At 44.6% G+C, this 24,434-nt stretch overlaps 2 protein-coding genes across 4 annotated transcripts in view; one reads left to right on the forward strand and one right to left on the reverse strand.

Moving 5' to 3' along the window:
* The window catches only part of LOC109370046, a 57,425-nt gene that overhangs the window by 10,412 nt on the left and 22,579 nt on the right, over positions 1–24,434 (forward strand). The window lies entirely within an intron of this gene.
* The window catches only part of KCNIP1 (potassium voltage-gated channel interacting protein 1), a 100,851-nt gene continuing 76,417 nt past the window's right edge, over positions 1–24,434 (reverse strand). For all 3 annotated transcript variants that reach the window (XM_019620353.2, XM_019620352.2, XM_010718876.2), the window contains exons 2-8: positions 10,830–10,954; positions 4,953–5,022; positions 4,494–4,564; positions 2,924–3,031; positions 2,264–2,368; positions 1,646–1,708; positions 1–480 (exon numbers count right to left, since the gene is read on the reverse strand). In XM_019620353.2, coding sequence (XP_019475898.1) covers positions 433–480; positions 1,646–1,708; positions 2,264–2,368; positions 2,924–3,031; positions 4,494–4,564; positions 4,953–5,022; positions 10,830–10,931 — 567 coding nt within the window. In that variant the 5' untranslated portion in view covers positions 10,932–10,954 and the 3' untranslated portion in view covers positions 1–432. The remainder of the gene's footprint in view (positions 481–1,645; positions 1,709–2,263; positions 2,369–2,923; positions 3,032–4,493; positions 4,565–4,952; positions 5,023–10,829; positions 10,955–24,434) is intronic.

Below are 24,434 nucleotides of genomic sequence, written 5' to 3' on the forward strand. Positions count from 1 at the left end.
TTTGTCAAAGCAGATTAAAGGCAAGGCATCCATAAAACATTTTGCCATATGGTTGTATGGACTGAGCTTTTTGCTTGTAATAGGTGGCTGAATATGCTATCAACATGAGCTATCATACGCAATCAAGCTTGCTAGATTAAAGCAGGACTTGTGGCTTGCAAACAGAACGCTGTGTGTATTACTCATTGAGCTTCGAGCAGCAGCTCTCTCATCAGGTTTTATTAAAGTATTTGCATGCTTCCAAAATGAAATAGAGGTCCACCGTCATCTCTTGCGACGTTGCATTCAGTTGCCATTTGTTTGGAGATGTCATACAAAATCCTCACACGCTGGCTGAATTGAACATGGCTGAATTATAAAAAGCTTTCACGCAGAAAGGAGGTCTTTGTTACACACACAGTCTCTGACTCTTCCAGAGCTTTCCAGGCATGGTTACATTACGTTCTCAAAGAGCTGCAAGGACCGCATGATATTGTCATCCTGAAAGCAACGAGAAGACACGTTCATGAAAGGAGCACTGATGAACACAACTCCTAACCTGGCATGGCACAGGAGGGGCTCTCCGGGGACTGCAGGCAACAGCCTTGCTTTCCACCCTCGGTGAGCTTGAATGGATTCAGCAGTTAGGTCCTGATTTGGAAAAGCAGCACTTTTACTTCAGCACCTTGACTGGTTTGAGGCTTGCAAGCACAGAACTTTCTCCTAAGCTTTGCTTCCAGCATGGCCTGTGCTTCACAGAAGAAAAGCTGGACCAGCACTGAAGCTGTGCCCTCACACATTGGCGCCCACTGCACTGATCCTGAATATGAAGGTGTGTACTTAGCTTCACTTGCTTCAGAGGCCCAAATGAAATGACAGCTGTGAACGGAGAAGCATGCTGCCATGAAGGACCACTTCCTCACAGGAACACCTCGGGCTCAAAACAAGAATACATGAAATGCCAGCCTCTCTCAGGTGCCTGGATCCAAATGAGAGAGTTGGAGACTCTCTCCATTAGCATCCACCTTGCTCATCCTAACACAGTTTGGTGATGCCCTGTGTGGGGAACCAATCCTCCTGTGCACAGCCATGCCATGACTTCACTGCCCAAGAGCTGCAGCCTCAGAAATGGCAGAGGTAAGCATATTTGTTTGTTTCTTTAAAGTAAAAAATGCCATCTTTGTGTGGCATGGCTCTGATCTGCGAGGAGATAACAGGTGGCAGTGCATGGGCCTGTGAGCTGCCAACGCAAGCACATCAACAGTAAGGAACCAAATACCCTGCCCTGATTCTGGTTTAACAAAACCCTACTGTTGAAGCTACTTCAATACTAAGATCTCTAATCACACACTGAAGACACAACGTCAACCTCTTAAACAAACAACTAAGTAAATAAAATACTGAGGAAAGTAAAGGGCATTATGAGCTTTCCCATAATTGTGTACTTGTCACAGAATCAGCAGCACTGACCAGCCTGACCCCACGGCCCTGATGGCTCAGCAGTCTCACAGAGCACCACCGATCTTACAGCTGCTTGTTTTTTTAGAGAGCAAAGGAACTCTGGGATCTGGAGTGGCACCTCCTTGCAAATGAAGTTTGGTGGAAGTGAAAACAAAGACGGTGGCACGATCTGCACCATTTGTTGCACCTAGCATTTCATCCTTACCTCCTGACACGATTCGATAAACTCATCTAAAGTTACAACACCATCTTTGTTTTTATCCATTTTCTGCAAAATAAAAACAAGCATTTAGTTCCCATAAATAACACTGTGGTAACAGTATAACATCCTATGTACTGTAACTTGAATAAATCTAAGGCACGTGACCAACCAACATTACAGACTTGATGCCACTGGTTCAACTTGCTGGCAGCTAAGGACTGGTTCACTGGTATGTGGAGGACTTTTGAGGTCATCTCCACCTGAACCTTCCTTATACACATGCAGCAAACTCTGCTCATATAACATCATTTATTTCCTCACTGCTACACCGCATGATTGCTGTCTTTACGGGCAGTTGAGAAGAGAAGCACCAAATGACTGTGATACATACAGAAGCTCCATGTTCACTGGACAGATATCATCCCATTGCAAAGGGTTGGGCTAAGTCAGATAGGATACCTCAGACTCAAGAAGTCAGCAGGCATTGTAGTGTTAGACTGAATGGCTACCAGAATTTGTTTTAGGATCTACAGTAGGAAACAGCTATGTAGCTAGGATTAATCTTAAAGTGTATCAGTGAAGAGCTCAGGTATTGAGAAATCATCATCAGAAATCAAGTACCTGGAAGAACACTTCTACGTGCTGCCTTGGAGCATCTTCTTTGAGCACAGGATATGTGTACTTTCCCATCATATCATAAATTGCCTTTACTATATCCATCATCTCCTGCAGTAGTGACATGACAACAAAAGCACAACAGGGAAATTAATAGAAATGATAGCACATTTATGTCTTTTACTGCCCTTTTCTTCACCCTCTCCTGTTAACAAAACAGCACAGACCTCGTGCCCGTATCTACTGTCAGCACCAAGAACACACGTGTGCAGACAGATGCATCATCAGATACATGCTAACCTATAAATCTGGGGGGCTTGCAGTGCTCTGGGTGAGCCCACATCATACCTCCTAGTGCAGCCAGAAGCCCCTTATATGCCTTGGTCACTGAGTACCTGCTGTCATCATCCCCTCCCCTTCACAGCTTTGCATTGCTCATAGATTAAACCAGGATTTTTCTCCAGGTAAGAGCTAATCACTAAAGCCAGTGTAACATAGGAAAACGCATCTACAAAATAATACAGTGTGAGATCACTGCGCTCTCTTAGACAGAAAAACACTCAGGTCCAGTTTTATATGTTTGATGAGCTGTATGCAACATTAATTGTGCTAAGCAACAGAAACAAGTCAGCTCTCATAGAAATCAATCCCATTTGTCAGCCCTACCTCCTTGTTTATATAGCCATCCTTATTTATGTCGTACAGGTTAAACGTCCATCTGAGCTTTTCATGAACTGTTCCCCGCAACAGAATGGACAACGCCATCACAAAATCCTGTTTGAGGCAGAGAGAGAAATGAGAATCTGTGTAACATCCCTTTCCAAGTCACACTCCTCATTACACCCACCAAGGGAGTTACCCACTTAGGATGAATGTATCCTCTGAACTCAAACGGACATAGCGCCCGCTAAGATGATCTGAGCAGGGTTAATAAACGTGTAAGAGGGAACTGGGAAAACCCCAAGAGTCCTCAATTACTCAACTGTGCATCCTCCCTGTGCCCACCTTGAGAGGGACGGCAAGATTCCAGACCCCTCTGCCACACATGGAAGCTCAGGTTTTGTCCTCTGTCAAAACACAACACATTTAGCCAGATGTGGTTCCCACCTCTACTAACTCAATCTGGGACACGGTATTTTGTTTGTATTTTTGGTTTACAGTGGAGTTATTGCTTGCAATAACTTTGATTTATTGATTTTGTGCTGCACAGTGGCTCAGCAGCACTGCTGTATTTGTTAGAACGGGCAGAGCTTCAAGCTAAAGCAGCTACACTGTACCTGGTGTCTCATTTAACACACTTAGTCCTCCCCGTATCATCTCCAGTGGCTCTGCACGGGGCAGAGCACTGCTTCCTAAAGACCTTTGTTCCTTTCTACCCACACTCAAGAGAAATTAAAGTTTGCTGAACGATACAAAAAAGGGGACAAAATGCTTACATGTGATAAAGAGATGGATTTGCCAAGAAGGAAAGCTCAGCGTTTTTTTATTGTACTTGTCTAAGCATTTTGCTGCAGGTCAGTCCGTTTAGGATTCTGGAAGTCTCTTAATGCTCTCCAGAAGGGCTGCTACAGGCAGAACTCCCACTGCAGCCATCGCTACAGAGATGCACTTCCATACGGCAACCTTCTCACAGTTGATAAATAATTTCTCTGTCACACCTGGAACTAACAGGGATTTGGCCACTTTGGTGGCATAAAGCAGGGCTGCCTAGCATTTCCACCACTTTGTTTGCAGACGCAGGCTGCAGCTATGGGGTGGATTTGGTATTCCTCAGGAACTACTATGTGAGATCCCTGTTGAACATCTCAAATCAGCTTTGAAAATGCATACATTCCAGGAACGTACATGTGAAACCCTATAATGCAAGCGAGTTGCAGGAAGCATGAGCTTCTCTGGCCTTTCTTTGACATCCACATTATCTGTGCCACTCGCTGGTCTCTGCTCCATGGGACTGTCACTGCCCTGTGCTTTCTGCTACGCAAACCTTTCTCCCTGTGGCACTAACACTCCTATGCTACTGACTAACACGATCTGTTTGTTTCTCCACTGGGAAGAAAGCCAATCCATCTGCACAAGAAGCCTGCATTAACCAGAATGAGATTTTGATGTTTCATCTGGTTGTAGCCCTCCAGCCCATAGCCCGGCAAATCCCAGAGTTTACGATGAAAAATGGATGGGAAGCTGAAACATACAGAATTGAGAAATAGGGCATTAAAACAGGATGCAAACCAGTTACCTCAAACTTCACTGAGCCATTCTGTGCAGTGTCAAATGCGTTAAAGAGATAATGTGCATACATGCTAGCATCTGGAAAACACAAAAGGCACCAATTGGTACAACAGCTCCTTATATACCACTGGCTCTCAGCAACCTCTCTTTCAATATAAAGCCATCCTTAAAGCACTGCTACTCTGTGAGCTAGTAAATATTAACATGGACTTGCAGAAACCGCAACCCAACCCCACTGAATGCAAAAGCTTGTATTGCACAGGGCATGAGCTGGATTGTGGGGCTGTGTTTGCAAGAATGAGAGCAAAAAGCAGCACGCAAGTGTATCTCTGGGGCCAGTGCAGTATTAGCTCCAGCAGAAAGTGCAGCAACTCCATCTCATAGCAGCACACTGCTCTGTGGCTGACAACTACTGGCCATCTCTAATGTGGGTTTGCCTTTATTCTTGTTAAAGCATCCTGCTTACCTCCATGAGGAAAAAACTGTGCATAGATCTGTTTGAACGTCTCTTCATTAACCACCCCGCTAGGACATTCCTGTTGGAAAAAAAGAAACAAAACTAAATCAAAACACACACCCCAGCTCTGTTAAGGTTCATTCGCAAAACTGTACAAGCCCAAAGAGAGCAATTATACAAATCGCATCCCTGTTCCCGTAGTGTTCTGGATGTATGGGCTGTGCAGCTGAAGAAATTAAAATAATTCAGGCTGCAATTCCATCTTAAGCATCTCACAGACTTGGTTCACAGCAGTGTTTAATTCCTGTTTTAACAGATGACCTGGACAGCCAGCTCGTGCCTTCTGTCACATGAAGGCCTCCTCTAATACATTACAAATCACTGCCAGCTAATTCTTCCCTGTCCTGTCCCTCTACATTAGCCCCCAGTAGCCAGATACCCCCACACCAGCTCCATGGAGGCTAAAGGTACATACCAGCAAATTCTCAAACATTAGCCATTGGTGTGAGGCTTGAAACTAGAAGAGCACTTCAGGACAGCCCAAGTAAAATTCAGGACCAGTTTAGCTTTGCTATGTGCCTCAATCCAGAGGCTTTTTTATAAAGCAAACCCCAAATCTAAACAACCTTACTCCAGCTTTCACAAACCAAGGGAAGTCAGCAGCAGGATGCAGCTTTATCTCTCAGTCAGCCACCCTGAGCCACTGCCCATCCCTCTGCACACGCACAGAATAACCTCCCCTATTCCTGAGTACAGACTCAGAGCTCCAAAGCCTCATCTTGGTTAAAGGCTCTGTTTGCGTGACTTTGTTTAAAAACTCATCCATCCTGTGATAGATCATGCTCGAGTTCAACCAGAGTTATATTTTTACCTAACCAGAGCAGGTAACAAAACCCATTCCTCACCGCTGCTTACAGGTCGTTGAATTTGGGATGAGCAAACTTAGGAAGCCTGAGAAAATCCCTTTGAATCGGTGATACAAAGTCAGAGGAAGATTCAAGCCAGCGACTTGCTTATTGATGAGTTCTTTAGGCTGACTTTTAAGAACAAAAGGACCTTGACAAGAAATTCTGCCATCAAGAAAAGCTCATAAACAGAAAAAGCGTCTGATCTGCAGCAACGCCTGCTGCTGACACTGCATTCCCCAACCACGGGAAGGCAGAAAAAGAAATCGCTCCATCCTGTGTGAGTCACAGGAGAGCAAGGAGGGGCTCTTTGGGCAACACTAGAGGCACCCCCCAAATCACACACACTCCGTACCTCTTTGCTACTGGAATTAGTGCAATTAGGTCTGAGTTCCTTCCTTCAGTCCAGTAGATGCCTTCTTCCTGACCACTGCAATGCTTTAAGACAGTTTATAAATACGGGGACTACCCATTATATTCTCCATACCTTTCCCTTGCCCCAGGCCATCCCAGCAGCCCCAGCCACCATTCGTGTTCCTGTGCCCCCAGCCTCAGTGCATCAGCACTGGGCAGGCTCAGTGAGAGGAGCTGCACTGCTCTCAAAGAGGTGAGGTCTCCCACAGCAGGTCTGGCCATTGGGCCTGATTACATTTTGAGTTTCCACCCAACCCTGCTTGCTTCTGATGTTCCATCTGGAAGCCAAATGGAAGTTTGCATCAAGCCTCCAGGAGCGCAGTGCTGACACTGATCGCCCTGCTTAGCTCTACATAACAGGGCTGCCTTCAGACACATATGCTGGTAGCAATTCATTTACACTTAATTGATCACCATTTTGTTTTGTAAGAGTCGAATAAAGCTCCAGAGGCCTCATTAGTGCTACAGCACATCTTAAGGCAGCTGACTCAAAAGAAATCTCTCTTGTGAAAAGGAGCAGGTAAGCTCTGTGCCAGCTGAAATTCCACTGAAGGCAGGACGAGTTTCCTCATGCAAGAGAAATTTCATAGCAGCACAAAAAAGCACATCCCACTCTAATACACACAAGGCCTTCCTTTGACAGCAGTGCGTTAAATTTCAGGCAAACACCTCATTTTTTTTTTTTAAACCTATGAATTCTTTCAAAGTGTCTAACGTGAGAAGTGAACACTTGGTTTGTGTTGTTGACAAGCACAGAAACAAACCCAGCATTTCCCAAAAATTAGCTACCAAGCACTGGCACTGACAGCATCTGTCACGTGTATGGATCGACCTCTGACTTCTCCTTAAACCACAAAGGAGCTGAAAACCACACCAACACAAAGAAAAATTGCACTTGGGGTTCTTTCTTCTGCTAGAATCAGAAATTATTTTGCTGCCTTTCTTGTGTTCTCTCAGAGCCAGCAGTATATTTGTGGCACTATGAAAATACCAGAACTTCCTTATCTTGTTCACACTGCTTGCTTTGGTCTTCAAACCCGGACTTATTTCAGATGTCCCATCTGACAGAAGGCTCATTCACATACTGCAGATTTGCTAAAATAGTCACGCTACAGCAAAGCTGGAGTGTTCCCAAGAGTCTCTTAGTTATTTGGGATTGCTGCTCTCTCATTGAGTCTTTGCAGTGTCCCTTGCAGCTAGCAGCTGTTCCCCTAACAGGGCAGAACCTCCTGAAGAAAGCAGAAAATCCCATGAAGATCCCAATCCTCTTAAATTCATGCACTCAATCCAAAGAATACAAGTAATGAGAAAGTCCAAAAGGGACATGTTGAATTACTGAGTCAAAAGCTCTTTGTTGGTGATCACTTAAACGTCAACAATTTATCAATTTGAATCTTATAAATTATTTCTCACTCCCTCCCATTCATTAATTATTCCCCAAACATCACTCACCTGGGGAACAGAAACCTCTAATTGCATCCCATGCCAACGCTGCCTTTTAGCTCTAACAATTATCTCTCCCCATGTACTTATAAAACAACCACGTTTTATTTTGTTAAGCTGAACCAAGGTAAGACCCACCAGATTGATTCTACTTCTTGCTGCTTCTGTTATCTTGCTTTTTACAGAGCTACAGCCAAGGCCCTCAGCCCAAGCACCTCATATCATGCAGTCAGTCTGGCTGCTGTGCTCTGCTTTGCTGGAGTGGCCGAGATGCAGTTTGGTGGAAGCCTCCACCAGTCCAGTGTGGAAACGACAGATCTGAGCAGTCACACACCAGGAGGAGCCTGAGCTCCTGGCCCATCCCCGCTGCATTCCTGGCTGTTCCCCACTCTCCTCAACAAAATTCTGCCTTCCCCTCCCTCCCCACCACCTTCCCGGGTCAGCTCTGGGTGTATAGTGCATATCAGAATTTATCCTTTTCTGTCTCAAGATTTGTTGTCTTAGAGCACTATGAGTAGCACTCACTTATTTTTAATGACAGAAATTAAAGAAGAAAAAGAACAGGCTTATAACAATTCAGTTAGCAGCTTTACTGGCTGCAGAAACATAACTGAAGACATGAAAGTCTATCAGCAAGTCTTAACGATTAGAATCACTTGATTCCCTCTAGAACTCTGGAACTGCACATATCTTTTCTCCCCCCGAAATCCCATACTTTCACAGAACTTGCTTTTGCTCAAGCAGCTGACAGCTTTTGCTGTCACCTGATCAATCACCTCTGCCAGTCCTATTGGCCAAGAATCCCCTCAGTTCTTCACAGGGCTCCAGGAGAGCAGAGATGCACCTCACTGCCTGCACCGTCCCCTGCCCAGGTGTGTAGGGAAGGATTTCAGAGACAAAGGAACATTAAGAAAGAAAAGTATGGAGAACTGGGACCCTGGTCAGACAGGGCACTTGCCTGGAAGGAATACCAGGCTGCACGGAGCTGCCTTTGGCTGCATGTCTGTGAACATGACCACCCAACCAACTATGAATACAGCGGGACTGGGAAGGACCTCATTCCTCCTGTGCTATTCCAAGTGCCTGCAGCTGGCCCTGTGGTAACCCAGCTGTTGCCTTGTGATTAAACACGACCTGTGCAATCAGTGAGAGCAAGCAGCACGACCTGGAGAGAAAAATGACTGTTTTCCCACAGGGACTTTGAATCTCCAGATGGCACTGTAACATCATCCCAAGAAGCACACGGTTCGGTACAACGGGAAATATGGTAACAGCTGAGATAGCCTGCCTACTGTGCCTAATTACTCATTCCATTGAAACCATGATTTATAGGCTAGAAATGCTAAAGCTGCCCTTTCAATTTAAACTTTAAATATTAAAGCTTCATGCACATTGCGTTCACAGCAGCTGGAGGAAAACATGCTGCTTTCCTAATGACTTGACAAAGCCAGGATCGTGCCAGCACTGCCAATTAACACCAAGACCATCAGTGTGGTCTTACAAAAGGGTTGAACACACAAGTTAAATGCACTTTTATCATTATTCTTTCCCTCAGAGGTAGTGCCTCCGTAATGCAAAATGATAGCAAAACTTGGGGGGGAAGGGGAAGGATTAACCCCAGGTCTGCTGAGCCACAAGGCTCAGGTGCCTCTGGTTTGCATCAGGGCTGCTGACTCAGCCTCTCCCTCTCAGCATGGTGCCCTGCACTGGGCTCCCATACACAGCAAGAGAGGTATGTCAGCAAGATATGAAAACACAGTAGTTAGGAATGCATTGAGTTCTGTTCCACGTTGTAGGGGATTACATCACATTACACCATATATTAACCTATTGAGCTCTGTCTTCAAAGCTGTGTGTTTTGTACCTGACCAGCCAAAGCACGATGAGGTTTCATAAGGTCCATCGTCAGTGGTCAGACTGAGGTCCTCTCTGAGTCCAGCAGAGGCTGCACAAGCACAGTGCATGCAATAAACAAAGGTACAGGCAGCTGTGCTGTGCTGGAGAAGTCAGGTATGCGCAGGAGATAGGATGCAACCAAATTTGAAGAATATCAAAAATAAGAAAGGACCTTCACAACATCCAGCAGGTTTCCTTCAACAAGACTTGCATTTAACGTGGCTTAATTTTTTTATGGCAAGGCTTCAACCAATGGACTTGACTTTTCAAGAAGTTACAGTGTTTTGCTATGACAGTAGCTGAAGTCCTGCAACTGTCCAACAGAGCAACTTAAAAACCACATGGCGTCTATCAAGCTATCGCAATAACGATTCATTAATCATCATCAAAGCATTACCTGACACAAAACACCCTTCTGACTAAACTCAGACCCTCAGGCAGTCGTATAATGACTCTTCAGTCTTCAAGATCCATAACACATCTGCTCCACATAGCCTCAAAATCCCATTTCTATTTATTATGAGTCCCTTGAGGCAGCGTCAGGGGACTTACATGGTGAGGCTCACAGCCCTGTGGAGACCAACCCTACCAGGGAGTATTGGCTCTGGCTGAGGTTCATGAAGACCAGCACGCTGCTGCTGTGTGCGTGCAGCTGTGACAGCTGACACATTCCCTTTCATCTAAACTGTGGTCTCTACCCCCTCACCCTGATACCTATTACCTTCTGAGGTCTCTTGGGCTCCTGCTTTGTTCCCTGCTTACCCTGGACTTTGTACTCCTAATGTGCTCTAATAACATCCTACTCAAATAGCAAGAATTATCCAAGATAGGGAAAGGGAAAAAAAAAATAAAAATCCCAGGCATCCCAAGCAAACAATACAGCTCAACTGGCAGCATGAATTGAGCAAGCAAAAATTAAATAAACGTGAAAACATTTGCAGATTATCTTGAAGTGTAGGCACAGCTGAGGAATTTGCAGCACGTTTAGTGACATTTAGGGAGTAAATGTAACGAGCGTGATGTGCTCGTGCAATCCCCATTTTAAGCAGATTATGGGGGCATCAATATGAGATGGAAAGGTAGATTGTGAGCTCATTTTGCTGTGGTAGAGAAGATACAGTGCAGAACTGCTGGTATGCAGCAGGGGAACGATACAAAACGCAGCTGAGCAGTTGGGGCTGGTGGAGACATACATACTGGATTCAGTTCACTGCAGTGCTGTTCTTACATTTTTAAATCCTCTGTAAAGCACTTGAAGCTCTCTTTTAGTGAAATTGGTTTGCGCTTCAAGCTGCTCCAGGCCTTCGGGTCTGTGGCACACCGTAGTCATTTCTAATTCATCTTCAATTTTATCTAAAAGAGAAGACAGGAAGATATTCATTTTGGTTGTTACCTTTGCTCCGTTAACGTGATGGGTAAGACAGATTGGATTTCAAGAGCAATAGAGGAAAAAAAAGAAGCCATCAACAGAACTGGTCTGTATCACTGTTTTCAACTTTTCAAAAGCAAAATAAAAGCCAGCTGAGTAAAGCAATAGCTCATACTTCTTACTGGGGCTGCCAATTAGCACCCCATTCACAAAGCCAAAACTGATGGGGAGAACAGGATAGGCAGCAGACACATTGCTCTAAAAGACAACGCCAGATACTCTTATCTAAATATCGAAATGGCGTTGAGAGCAGGCCTTTCAAAGTACTGACCTGACAGAAAGCTGAGCAAATACAAGTAAGAGAGCAGTCATGCTTAAGCATATTAGACAACGACATTACACTGAAGGTAAACAGTGAGGGAAACTCTTCTGTATGCTAAATGAAGGGCTCACTGCCCAGACACCAAAGGTCGCTTTCAGCCCAAGGGAAATTCAAATTATGCCCACAGTTACTGAATCTGAATGAATCCAACCTGCATCTGCCTGGGCTTTCTGGAAACTGATAAGCAGTGAAAAATAGTTGTGTATTTTATTCAGGAGATTGCTCTCCCACAAGAAAGAAAAATATTTGAGACGTATCTCATACTGGATGCTCTTTAACCTCACCTCTTCCTTATCTTTTTACCTGTCAAGCTGCTTCCAAGCAGCGCAGGTAACACCAAAAAATATTCCAGTGCTTAGTGTCAGTTTGACATTATTTAAACTTCAAAAATCAGTGGCAACTTTCAGCTGACATAACTCATAGAATAGTTTGAGTTGGGAGGGACCCATAAAGGAGATCCAACTCCCTGCAATGAACAAGGACACCTACACTACAGCAGGTGCTCGAGAGCACCATCAGCCTGACCTTGAGTACCACATCCAGCTGCCATCCACTTGTATACCCAGTCCTTTTTTTGCATGGCTATACTCTATAATATCCCATTTATACCCAAGATTGCTTGGCATAAAAGCTAGCAATTCCCCCCAAAACCATCTTCAGTAAAATGATCATCAACTGCTTCATTGGACTGCGTTGCACAATGCACAGTATTATCAAAACAGATAAATTGGTGCCTTGAAAAAGTGTGTACCAATGTAATTCTTACTGATAGACAAAGTTTGATGCAGAAGTGCCCCTCCTCTTTCATAATATCACTTCAGCTTCCTCTTTCAGTATGCACTCCTACCTGCAATAATAACTTAATTCTAGTCAAAGAGGTCAGACAACACAGAGCAGCCTAATTATGAATGAAATACATAAAATTTAAACAGGTGGGCAATGGAATTTGGGCACTGTTGCAATAGTTTATTTCAGTGCTATCAATAGTTAAAGATCTTCCTCCATCAGTAAGCAACAAGAAAGTCAACATCAAAGCTGAGAAGTGATAAAAATTAGTGACTAGACAGCTCTCAAAAACCAGAGTGGAAATGCAATAACTGAACGAAGACAAAACCAAGGACTCTTTGCATTTCTCAATATTTAAGATACGTCAGGGAACAGAATTCTCCCTTACTGACTAGAAGGGAGGCTGGGGTGGGAAGAAGAAAATCTTATGCTCTTCCAGTTTACAAGAAGTACCAATGTATGCATCAAACAGTGAAGGCTGACCCTGTGGGTGTTAAGCACACAACTGTATAGCAGTATTAAGCATGCTGCAGTTACCAGCATGTTCAACACAAGCAGGTTTGTTTGTTGTGGTTTCAAAACTTCCTGTGGAAATCTACAGTTTCAAGTCAGGACAACACGGAGTCTAAAAAATACCTTATGGGACTTATAGAGCCCAACTTCAAGTAATCTCATAGAATCACAGAATGGCTTGGAATGGACCCCAAGGATCATCAAAGTTCCAACCCTGCTGCCACAGGCAGGGCCACCAACCTCCAGATCTGATACTAGACCAGGCTGCCCTGAGCTTCCTCTAGCTCCATATATACATATATGTGTATATCTTTTCTTCTGACATGTCTCTTAGTTTTTTCATATCTGTACAAATTCATATATGCACACACTTGTACGTGCAGGAAATATATCTTAGCAGAAGTCATAGGGGAACTGAAAGGGAATAAAGGTAAGAAACTTGGTAAGAGCATGGAATAGGATGAGGATATCACAGCAGCACAGAAGAAATGACTGTGAAATTGCAAGTGGAACGGAGAGACCTGAAGGAGGCAGCTTTGCCACACCAAGGGAATAGGAAAAGGTGAGGAATGCTAACTGCTGTTACAAAAAAGGAAATGGAAAACGATGCCTGCTGGAGGAAAAGAGAAACAGATAATGAGAAATAAGGCGAAAAAGGCTATTTTCTTTGAAAGAGATGGCAGATGATGAAGCAATGTGGAAAAAGCTGCAGAGAGAAAGGCTGGGAAGAAATTGCTTAGAATGGGGGAACGGAATGAACAATAGAAAAAAAAGGAAAGAAGAAAACTACGTAAGAAAAAGAGCCAGGTTATGGGCTTTGATCACTAATCCATACATTGCACATCATTTTATTAACTCAAGGTCACCTAAAACCCTTCACAAATTGCACAGAAGTCCAGAGTCCTTCTGCTGTGTCACCCTGCTGTCCCTGATGTGAGTGATGCAAGTGTAAAATACTAACCAGCTAGTTTTTATATCCTGTAACTCAGTGAAGAGAAAAAGCTCACGTGAACCATGAGACCAAGGAGGGATGCCAGCCTGAGGGCTTTAACTCTCACATTCTGTTTTATTTGGGCCCTGTCCCTGAGCCACAGAGACCTGCACACGGAGACCAGTCCAACAGAGCTGTTATTTGTTGTTTCCTTTTAGTGCTTTATCTTAAGTCAGCTCTTCAGGACCTTTTCCTTCTATTCTCAGACAGGCAATAAATTAAACACACCTCAATAGCAAAAAAGGAAGTTTTTTCTCCCCTCCTACAGTTGTCTTTTATCATATACATAGTATTTCTTTCTTACATTTTCATTATCACACTGGCTCAGTCTCTCCCAGCATACCACTATGAAATATAAGCCCTCACACTCATAAACACTGCATCTTTATTTCTTACTTCAACCGAAACTAACTCGATAGCGATGCAAGTATAAAAACAGTGATAAAACTAAACCTGCATGTGTTCATCAGGAAAGTACGATATCAATATTTTACATCACATCACGCTCCTTCTTGTTTTTGCCCTGCTTAAACCTTGACTAACAGCCTGGGAGACTTGAATGCAGGAAACAGGCATGGCACTGGTTTAAATATTCTTCTCTGAGGCATTGGGACAGGTGACACAAGCGATGTGTACGGTCACCTCTGCAGTGTGAGCAGCAGCAGTTGGATAAGCCATTGCTTCCAGCATCCTTGCAGAGCTTCTCCTAAGAGAAACCTGGGAGTAATCCCTGCACTGCTTGGCAGGTGCAGAACTGCTCGTGCATTTGCCCAGGTTGTTTTGCCTGCAATTTGGTTAGAGATAGACAAGAGAAAACAGAACCGAGGTTTAGAATTCAACCTCTGGGTGTGTTTTCACGGCTGCTTTGATAGCAGGGTGTGAATTCCTCTGGCTGGGAGAAGCATCTGTAGTGACTTTATCACAAAGCAGGACCAAGTTATAATAATCAGTTCAGTTCACTTTACTTTTTTTCCTGCAAAAATGTTGTCTGTATTTGCCTGCAGGATAGGCATGCTTCCTGTACCCAACAAAGAGTCACTTCACTTTACAAAGACACGTGCACTTCCATGTACATTTTACGGATTGTTGCTAATGGAAGACACTGCATTTCATTTTTCTTCTGCCTGCAGAAAGCAGAGAACAATTTTTTCATTAGAATAGATCAATATTTTAACTGAGTACACTTTGAGAATTTAATAAAGCTTAGCTTATGCATCCTTCCATACCTTGCTCTAATTTTACCTTTTGCTATCTTTATGATTTAAAGATTACCACACTTAGAGTGTGTGCAATTGGTCTTTCACTGCCGTAAGCTTTGCTTGTATTTCTGAGTGATGAACCGGAGCAATTTAAGCCCGTTCATGTAGAAGCTTGTCTTGAGCAACCACATGTCTACAGACATGAAACTGTTCCATCACTGATGAAAAGACATTTTCAACTCCATCTGACTGCTGCTCTACATCGCAACGCCAGGCAGAGGGACACAGTCCCATCTTTAAAAGTCCAATCTATTTGAAGAAACACAACCTGCTCCAGTATTTCACTTCTCCAGATCTTTCTACTTCATTGGACACAAGGCCATTAATCTGCCACGGTATGGAAAAAGTTGTTTCATTGGCAGTTTATCTTTGAAACACAGCAGCAGGGTAACACACAGCAGGACAGCTCTGCAACATGGGCTGTTCCCAGCCAGCAACGTGCCCCAGCAGCAGAGCATGCAGTGGGATGAGCCCTGCTGAATTCCCCTGCTGGCAGTGCACCTTCCAGCCAGGCCTTACAAAAACACCTCATCAATATTCTTCAGCTCCAGCAACCCTTTTTGCATAAGCAGAACAGATGAAACTACTTGCAGACAAGGCTGAACTGTAGTTGTGTACTATAAGTAGAAAAAACCGCATGTTATTTAGCAGCTGCTTCTTCGCCTGTGACTGTGAACAGCCACGGGGTCTGAACTGAGGAACCTGCCCAGCCTTCCCCTGCCAGCACTGACCTCTCTGCATCTTCCTCCAAAGCCTGGGGCTGCTGTTGCTGGACAGGACTCAGTTAGGAAGCACCAGGAGCCAACCCCTTTCCTCCAGCATTCCCAGTGCCCAGCCACAGAGCAGCAGTGATGTCATCTCCCAGCCCCAAGGACACCGCAGGCCAACAACACAGCCCAAAGAGAGGCTGCAGATGGTCATTCCTAAAAACCCACATGGCCCCAGTGCTGCTTCTGGAGGGGCAAAGGCTGATAACGAGCACAGCTCCATGAGCAGCAACGGTCACAAATTCCTCTGCATTTCCACTGAGGCAGAACTAAGTATGAGCCTTCACATGATTAAACTTCAACAATCCTTTATTAGTAAGCATTGAGTATCATTACTATGGAGAGATTAATCTCCAAGCCAATGAGGCTCCCGAGCTGATAAACCAACAGAACAGCTCGGGGTCTCTCCAAACTTACTTTTTTCCTGAAACCCCTCTGACTTTCAGCTCCATTTTCCCCAGTAAAGCAGCAACGCCAAACTCATACAAACACATTTGGGTCTGACAGGGGTGTTCTGCCCACCTGAACCTTGAGTACCACCAGGTGAGGAAAAAAGCTGTCTCAAACCCAAGCGTGATCAAAAGCGTGAGATTAAGACGAAAACTGAAATGAAAAAGCCAAGCAGAATTACAATCTCTCTGGGCTAATCCTTGTAATGATCCATGCAGAACATCAGGTATCAATCACTTCCTCTGCCTCTACTGCTGTGATCAGTTCCACTGAGCACACAGGGAAGCCAGAACAGGGTTGGACTCTGGGAAGGACTCAGAGGCCATAGGCACCTCCAAAATGTCTTTCTGGCACACAGCTAATATCAGGTAGAGCAATTAGAAGACTGCCCAATACGGCTTTAGATATTTTGCAGGCATGTATTCACTTCGCATTAGAAATAACGTGGCTCTGATCTTCTCCTGGGTAGGAGACAGCAGGGTGTCTTTCCATTGCAGCCTGAAATGGGTTGCTATTCTTGCTTTTCCTTGAATATTCCCACCTTTCCGTAGCAGCATTTATGAGGGGAAAAAAATTGTCAAAGTGGGTGGAAATCCACTGAGAGCTTCTTGAGTGCTTTGCTGCTTTTCCATGGGGATGATGTGAAGAACATGCTTATGGGACAAGTCATTTCCTCCATGCTGCTCTAAGGTGGATCTGCAAATAAACCTCACTACAAGAGTGAGAAAATCACTTCATTTTCATGATTTTTGGAAAATTCCCATTCATATCATCTTAAAGCTTTGGAGTACCATCTTAAAACATGGAGAGTAGCTGAACTGGTAAGAAGATGACTCGATGTAGCATGGGCTGAAGTGCCACATGCAGGATGCTCTGACTGGGGCTGTCCTCAGCAGCCAGGACCTGGGAACTCCAGCCTGGGAACTGGGCAGATTTTGAGCACCTTCAGTGTGTTTGCTGCCAACAACGAAAGGGAGAAAGTCTGCCTCAGGGTGAAACTGTTTCCTGGCTTAAGAAAACTTTTGTTCCAGAAGTTATATGACCAATATAGTCAAACTGGTTTAAATTTTACCTCTCTGATACACGTAAAACCATCGGGCGGGGTCTAGGAAAAAGAAAAAAATTTAACAAAAAGAATGTGACAACCATACACAACTTTGTCATTTCTCAATTTTAACATGACATTGGTGGGGTTCTGCAAAAGTGCCACGGTCCCCTTTCCCACTGTAGGGTTTTTCCAGACTGGTTTTCCATATTTTCTTTTTTTGCTGAACTGCCTCTTTCCCTTACCCCGCAGGGCAGGAAAGGAAGTCAGAGCTCGCTGTCCCTGCATGACTTGAGACTCAGGGCAGCACATGCAGTGATGCATGCAGAGTCACACACTCATGCAAGCACCCACGCATGCAGCAAGACAGCAACACCACAGCCACCCTAGCCACTCTGGTAAGGGATAAGGAAGGATTTGCATGCAATCTGTAACAAGCAATAGGAAGCCCCCCCAGCCTTCTGTTTCCTCTCCAGAGGTCACTTTGACAGCTGTAGAAATAAAATAAATGGTTAGTAAGGTGAAGAATTCTCAGGTGGCCTGGACATCCATGGAACCAGTGCTCTTTGCAGTCACTTCACGTGTAACATGGTCATTGTGCTATCCTCGTCCCCTGGGATAGAATTTCATTATCAAAAGTTTGTTAACAGTAAGAAAATTTATTATAAAGATATGCATATACTTTCTTGTAGCATCAGTTTCTTCTTACTGGAGAATTTGGTGTACAAGACGATCGGCAATAACCTTCATCAGCAGCAATAACCTTCAAAAGGTGCAAGAGTACTGATCAGAATATGACTGTCTCCATCCTGGGCAGCTCCTGCCCTTGGTCAGCCTGGCACCCACTGTTAGGACCAGAAACTGTCTGCCTATACCCCATATCACCGTGCTGCCTGAGCTTTCCTAGGTATGCTCCCAGCACCATGAGATCTCCAGGACCTGTTTGAGAACCAGGCCTGCAGCTACTGCACATGACACCAGCACTGCTTGCTCTTGGTGGAGGCATAACAGCATTACTTGAAGTCTCTACGAGTGGGTGTTGAATGGTGTGAGAACAGAGATAATTTAGTATTAGAGGGAAGCAAGTTCCAGGATGGCCTCCCAGCAGCACTGCTGACACAGTGGAAAACACCACTCAGGTTGGGTCAGGCTGCACTGCTGCCCAGCCTTGTTCCCTGCAGCTCTGAGCCTGAAGGAGCAACACAGCAGGAAAAAAAACAAGATGAGGAAATCCCAGCAGATGATCTGGTTGGCTGCTGTAATGGAAGAACAATGCTGATACAGAAGACAGCTATGAGACGATCAACCACGGAAATGAATGCTGGATGTCTGAGAGGAACGACAGTGGATACCTCTATACTTCCCCCTTTTGAACTGAAACTCCATGACTACTCAAGACCAAAGAGCCAACGACAAACCGTGGACTTACATAACATAGAGGCATAGATCACAGCACACACTAATGAGAGCACTACACACTAGGAGCTTTTCCAAAAGTGTATAAAAATAATTAGCCAGATTTAATATCCTGTACTCTATCACACACATTCATCACAAGATTTTCTTGGTCCACCAAGATAGGTCTGCAATAAGTAGAGAACGAACTAGAGAAGCTGCTTAAAGGGGTCCTGGATCTTGGCACAAGCAAGAGGGGTTGAACCAGTCACCATGAAACCACCCACTGCTTGGGAAATCCCAGTTTGCTGGGTGTCCCAAGGACAAAAAGGAGAACTTTCCCACTTTGAGTCTTAAAAGCACAGTTCTATGTTTGCCTGTTAGCACCAGCTGAGGAACAGAAACGTGAATGGAGCCATTCCACAAAGCAGGATAACTGTGTCTTGATTCATTAAGGGTGAAATGAGTGAATAAGAAGAGCTAGAGTGCATGGCAAGGTCCCAACGCAAACAGTACACTTGAAAACACAAAGAAGGATCAGAGATTATTAAAAATAGCAAAAATACAATAGATGTGCAGCAAAAAAAGGGAAAGATAATCTGTTTCTCCGTATGGGGAAGTCTTATGCCTTATCAAGACTTTAGAATGAATAACACCTTGCAGATATAAACAAAGCCTTCTCTTTGCACAGATGGGAAAAGAGCTCTCAAATAGCACAAAGCTCTGTGTAACAATAGCTTTTTATACACTGAATGAGAAATTTCCTAAAGCCAAGTTTCAGTGATTCAACTGAAAATTAATTATCTTTCTGAATATTAAAGTTAGAAACTAAGTTTTTTATTCATATTCTGTATTTAGCACTGAATTTACTTTTTTTTTTTTTAACTGCATTTACCAATAAGCTCATCAGCCTTCCAATAAGCTCAACAGCCAGCTCTGCTGCTTTCTCAGACAAAGCAGCCCTAACAGCAGCATCCTTTTTATTATGAAACAAAACCACATTAAGAAATAAAAATGCATTTGTTTCATAAATACTATAGAAATGGTGGAAAAGCTCCTGTCCTCTACTTGGGTCAGGTCTGCTGCTAAGGAGGCAAGTGAAAACCTGCAGTAGGGGAATGCTCTGCAATTGCATTTTGTACTGCATTGTTCCTCAACTAGATTCATCCCTCTGCATTTCACAACCCAGCAATTTATTGCACAGAGATTTGTTTTGCACCACCCACAGTGTGAAGTGAGAGGCTTTGTAAGGACCTCAATGCATTGTCCGGTATTGATACATGACACCAAAATGCCAATTGGAAATTTCCAGCTGAAAAGAAAAAGGGAAGATATGTACAAGTTAGCTTTATACAGGTGAACAACTTTCACCTGCATTTCCTGCAATACGTGCATTCCAGCCCATGGAACCCAGCAGTACTTTCCATTTTATTCTATTATCTGTACACAAAACTGAATGTATTACATCACTTCTTTCACTCAACTTTGAACACCTGCACAGACAGATCAGTACGATGTACAGTCACATTCAGCTTTTCGGGTGGTTAAAGGCTATTAATGCTCAGCACGCAGTGTTTGTTCTCATCAGTAAGAGGGGAACGATGCTGCTGCACCCAGATCGTGTCCCAGTGCTCCTGGTGCACCAGGCTGAGCCATGTCTGAGCAGCCCTGGCTCAGAAGCGTGCAGTTCAGGGCTGCCCCTCGGTCAGGAGATGTGCTCAGTGCCAGGGAGCTGAGAACAGCACCGAGGTGGCTCTGGGATGCTCACAATCACACCTGGCTGGGGAAAGGCAGTCAGCTGCTGAGGGCTGTAGTGGTAGTGCTGTTTTTACCCAGTTCCGTCTAGGTAAGGGGCAGAGACAAACAAGGGAACAAGCAGCTGCAGTGAGCTGCCGCCTTACTGGGTTTCCATTGCAGAACCCAGCCTGAGAATGGAGCAACAAGCAGCATTGGGGCACAGCTGGGCTCCAGGGCAGCCAAGGAGAGGGGAAGCAGCAAGGATGCTAACCCAAAGCACTGTGCTTCTCTAGAGAAATACTGCAAAAGCTCTTCGGAGGGCATTTAATAAATGAAGTAGTCATAGGAGAGTTCTGAATTATAACTGAAGCAACTGAATGTAAAAGATTGTTTTTTAGTAAGAGGTTATTCATCAAAAAGCCTCTGATGAGTCAAGACAATGCATTACGAATGGACATTCTCTCTGAGAAGAATTATTGCTGCCAATGTTTCTTTTCCTCATTGAAAAGCAAATCAGACGCTCCCAGTCCCTGATTTATTACCGTGCTGATTTCCATGAGCACTGGTTTGCACCAGCTTTCACTTAGAAAAAGGCTTTTGGATCAACAGCAATCAATGAATACATAATGTGGGAGAATCAAGCAATCAAATAGTAATTAGTTCAGTCCTATCCTAATCCAAGGACGTGCTATCCTTGGGTTACCATAGCAGAAATGTTTTATTTGCGCATTCATGCATGCAGGGTTTAACTGCAGTCTTAACGCCAATCTGCTTTCCCCCTCAGAGGGGATTTTTTGAACATCTACCCTTGATGCTGCAGACTTTGAGCGCTGAGCAGACAGGAGGAAGATGAGGAAGATGAATACAATGGTGTGAGCCAAGCCCCTGGCTGTGAGGGCAGCTCGAGCACTGCCACCATACCCCAACAGCAGCACCTTGCACCAAGCAGAACAGCCCAGCAGCAGGCAGAGCTACAGCCTGAGCAGACCAGGCAGGCAAGGCTCAGGAGAAGGGCTGTTCTTACTCACTCCCAGACATCAGCTCAGCTGGCAGTGCTGGTAACCTTCAAATTTGCCACTACATCAGTGAACTGTGCTGCAGGAAGGATAAGAAGGGCAGCAGGGCTCACCACGCTGTAAGACAGTCTCTCAGCACACACCCTGCCCAGAACAACCGTGCACTTGACAAGTCACCATGCAGTTCAAGTACCCAATTATTTGATGTTTACCATCAAATAAAAAAAAAATAAAAATTCCACTGATTTGTCTGAGAAACTGCTGCTGAAGCACGTTCGTTCCCAGCTGGAAAGGGAAGGCCACGAGGTTTACAGCTTCCCAGACTGGATCATGCCTTTGCTCAACCGCCCTGGGAATACTGGCAAGTTCAGAGCTCCAGTCTGCACTCACAGTGCCACCAGCACTGCATCCTGCTGCTCCATACAGCAGTGCCTCTAAACACCAGTGCTATTCTGGTTGACACTGCCTGAGGAACTTGGGCAGCCAGAAAACAAACACACGCTTGAGAACATGACCAATGCCAGAATGCAGCTTATTAAATTTTCATGCTGACTCTGATTGCTTTTGTTTAGCAACACAGATGTGCATCCAGGACTGGGAACTGTCATGCCTGTGAGGGATGGGAGACAGCTAGCAGCATGAGCAGGATTTGGAAAACAGTCCTTTAGAGCAAATGGTGCTCAAGTGCACACTTTATCAGTGACTTGATTTCAGAGAAGCCATGAAAACAATATATTAGATCCCATAATTTGATTTATTTCATCCTGTTTTAATGGAGTCACACATTAAACCACAAGTGGGTGAGAAACAAAGATAGGAAAGCATTGCAAAGAACAGTTAAAAAAAACCAACAACATATATCACCAGGATTAAATGAGGGTATTCTGTCTGAGATGTAAATGCTGAGCAGCTCTCATCCGTTCTGTGTGAGCAGAGCACTGCAACAGGGCAAGACGCAAAGAACAGGTTTTGATGGACATGCCATCAGCATTGAGCTCATATCCCACTACTAGCCCAGGAGCACCCAAATACAGAGCCCATCAGCTCTCCCCGTTCTGCTCTGGGCACTGACATCCATGTGCCACAGGACTACCAGCAAAAGGAATAGGGAACCGAGATCTGAGTGCTGATGGCAGCTGATCCAGCTCCAACCCGTGCTCCTCCTTTTTGCTGTAGGTAGGCAGAAACATTCACTTCTTCTGACTCAGTATTTCAAGCGAAGATTAAAGAAGGAAAATTTCCCCATTCTGAATGCTTTAGATTTCCTCTTGCAATTTCAATTCCCCATTTAATCATCTGCAAGAAATGTAATAAAGCTTTGGCCTAATCCCAGAATAATGGGAAAGCAGAATTAGAGCCGTGAAGGCACAGAGCGGCACAAGGGGAGGCTGCACACTGCCAGGTCTGCCCCATGGCCAGCTGCCCTCCTTCTGCCCTGAGCCATGGGGACACGGCATGCTGCCCTGCTGGGCACAGGATTGGCACCTTCACCTGTCCCTCCTGTCGGTGGTGCATAAAAGCAGACAGGGGACAGAGCTATGGGAACAGCTGCAGCCCCGTGGCTCCAACCCTCCGTCCCCCATTGCACCACTCACCCAGCAGGATCAAGGAGTGCTGCCATCAGAGAGCCCAGCGGACATCAAATGGACAAATGAATGTTTTTTTACCTCTGTGTGCTGTGAAGTCTCCTTTTAAGAGGAGGATTAACTACTTGAGTAGTTAATTAGGACTTAATCAAGATACATTTGGACATGCATCCTCAGTTTGAGCTTCCCATGTGTGGATTTAAGAACCATGGGAGAGGGATTAAGATAATGTTAATTATGCCCCATTTATATTGACTATTTAAATAGCTATCCCTTCCCAATTATGAGCTTCTCCAACTCCATTTCTTCAAGGAAAGCAGCCTTACCCCTGAAATTCTCAAGGATGATCCTCAGCCAAAAGAAATGTCTCCCTGTACTGATGTAAATCATCCAAGTTAAGTGAAATGATTCTAGATTTAAAACCACGCCAGCTGAGAATAGCTCTCTTGCAGGTTTTTGAAAGCGAGGAGACAATGAGGCAAACATGGGTGTCAGGGGGATGGCTCCTGTTGGTGAGAAAGTGATCAGCACCAGCATGAGAATTTGGACAGCTTGGACAAACAGTGAAGCGCAGCAGGTTTCAGCATCCCAAGCAAGCCAAGTCATCACAACAGCCGCCCCAGGGGTCAGTGCAGGGACCCACCCTCTAAACCCATGCAGGCTTTCTGCAAGTTCCATCTCTCAGCCTCATGCCACGCTCCCAGCTGAAGGCAGCACTCCCTCATGGCTGCATACAGCATCTCAGCCCTACCATGGTCTGCACGGCATCGTGTCAGGAGCCAGACCTTCAGCTGCCAGAGCAACTGACTGCATTACAAATTGCTTTAGGATTCCACTTACGGGATTCCCAACAAATGAGATTTCAGGCACCTTTTGTATCACGGTGCTCTATGTTACTGTTAATGGTACGAGTCGAGGATCCTTATCCTTGTGACCTCGCCATGTGCCTTTTGAATTAAGTAATGAAAACAGCACTTGTTTTTATAATTTAGAGATGCACGGAGAAAAAAGTTATTTTTCCTTTCTGTTGCAGTGAAAGACCATATTTATCTCATTTAAAAAAAATTCTACCACCATTATTTATTAGCAAGTGAAAAGCTTGTGGGTGTAATAAAAATGTGTCACGCAAAGCTGCAGCTGCCTGAGGAGAGGGAGAATTAACTGTAATGAAACTGGTTTAAAGAGCCTCATAACATCACTTTAAGATACCAAAGAAGCAGAGGAAAAAGGAAAAATATATATTTTTTAAATCCACAAACTAGCATCTGTTCTTTCTGTTAATTTCTTGTATGAAAACAAAGGCAAATTCTCATCTCATCTTTCCCTCTTGGATGCATACAGAACATCTGCTTCCCACGTATGCTAACAGTGCACCTCTAACAAGCAGAAAGGTTGGTGAGGATTTCTTCCCAATGGCAGATGTTGTACTACTGGGTGTCAGCCAGGTGAGCAGCCAGCAGGCCAAGCCAACCTTAAAGGACTTGGAATACACAGAGAATACCAAGCCTCAGTCAGGAAAATAATCCCAGCTATATCT

Source organism: Meleagris gallopavo, chromosome 15, assembly GCF_000146605.3.
Source record: "Meleagris gallopavo isolate NT-WF06-2002-E0010 breed Aviagen turkey brand Nicholas breeding stock chromosome 15, Turkey_5.1, whole genome shotgun sequence".
In the NCBI taxonomy this organism is placed as follows: Eukaryota; Metazoa; Chordata; class Aves; order Galliformes; family Phasianidae; genus Meleagris; species Meleagris gallopavo.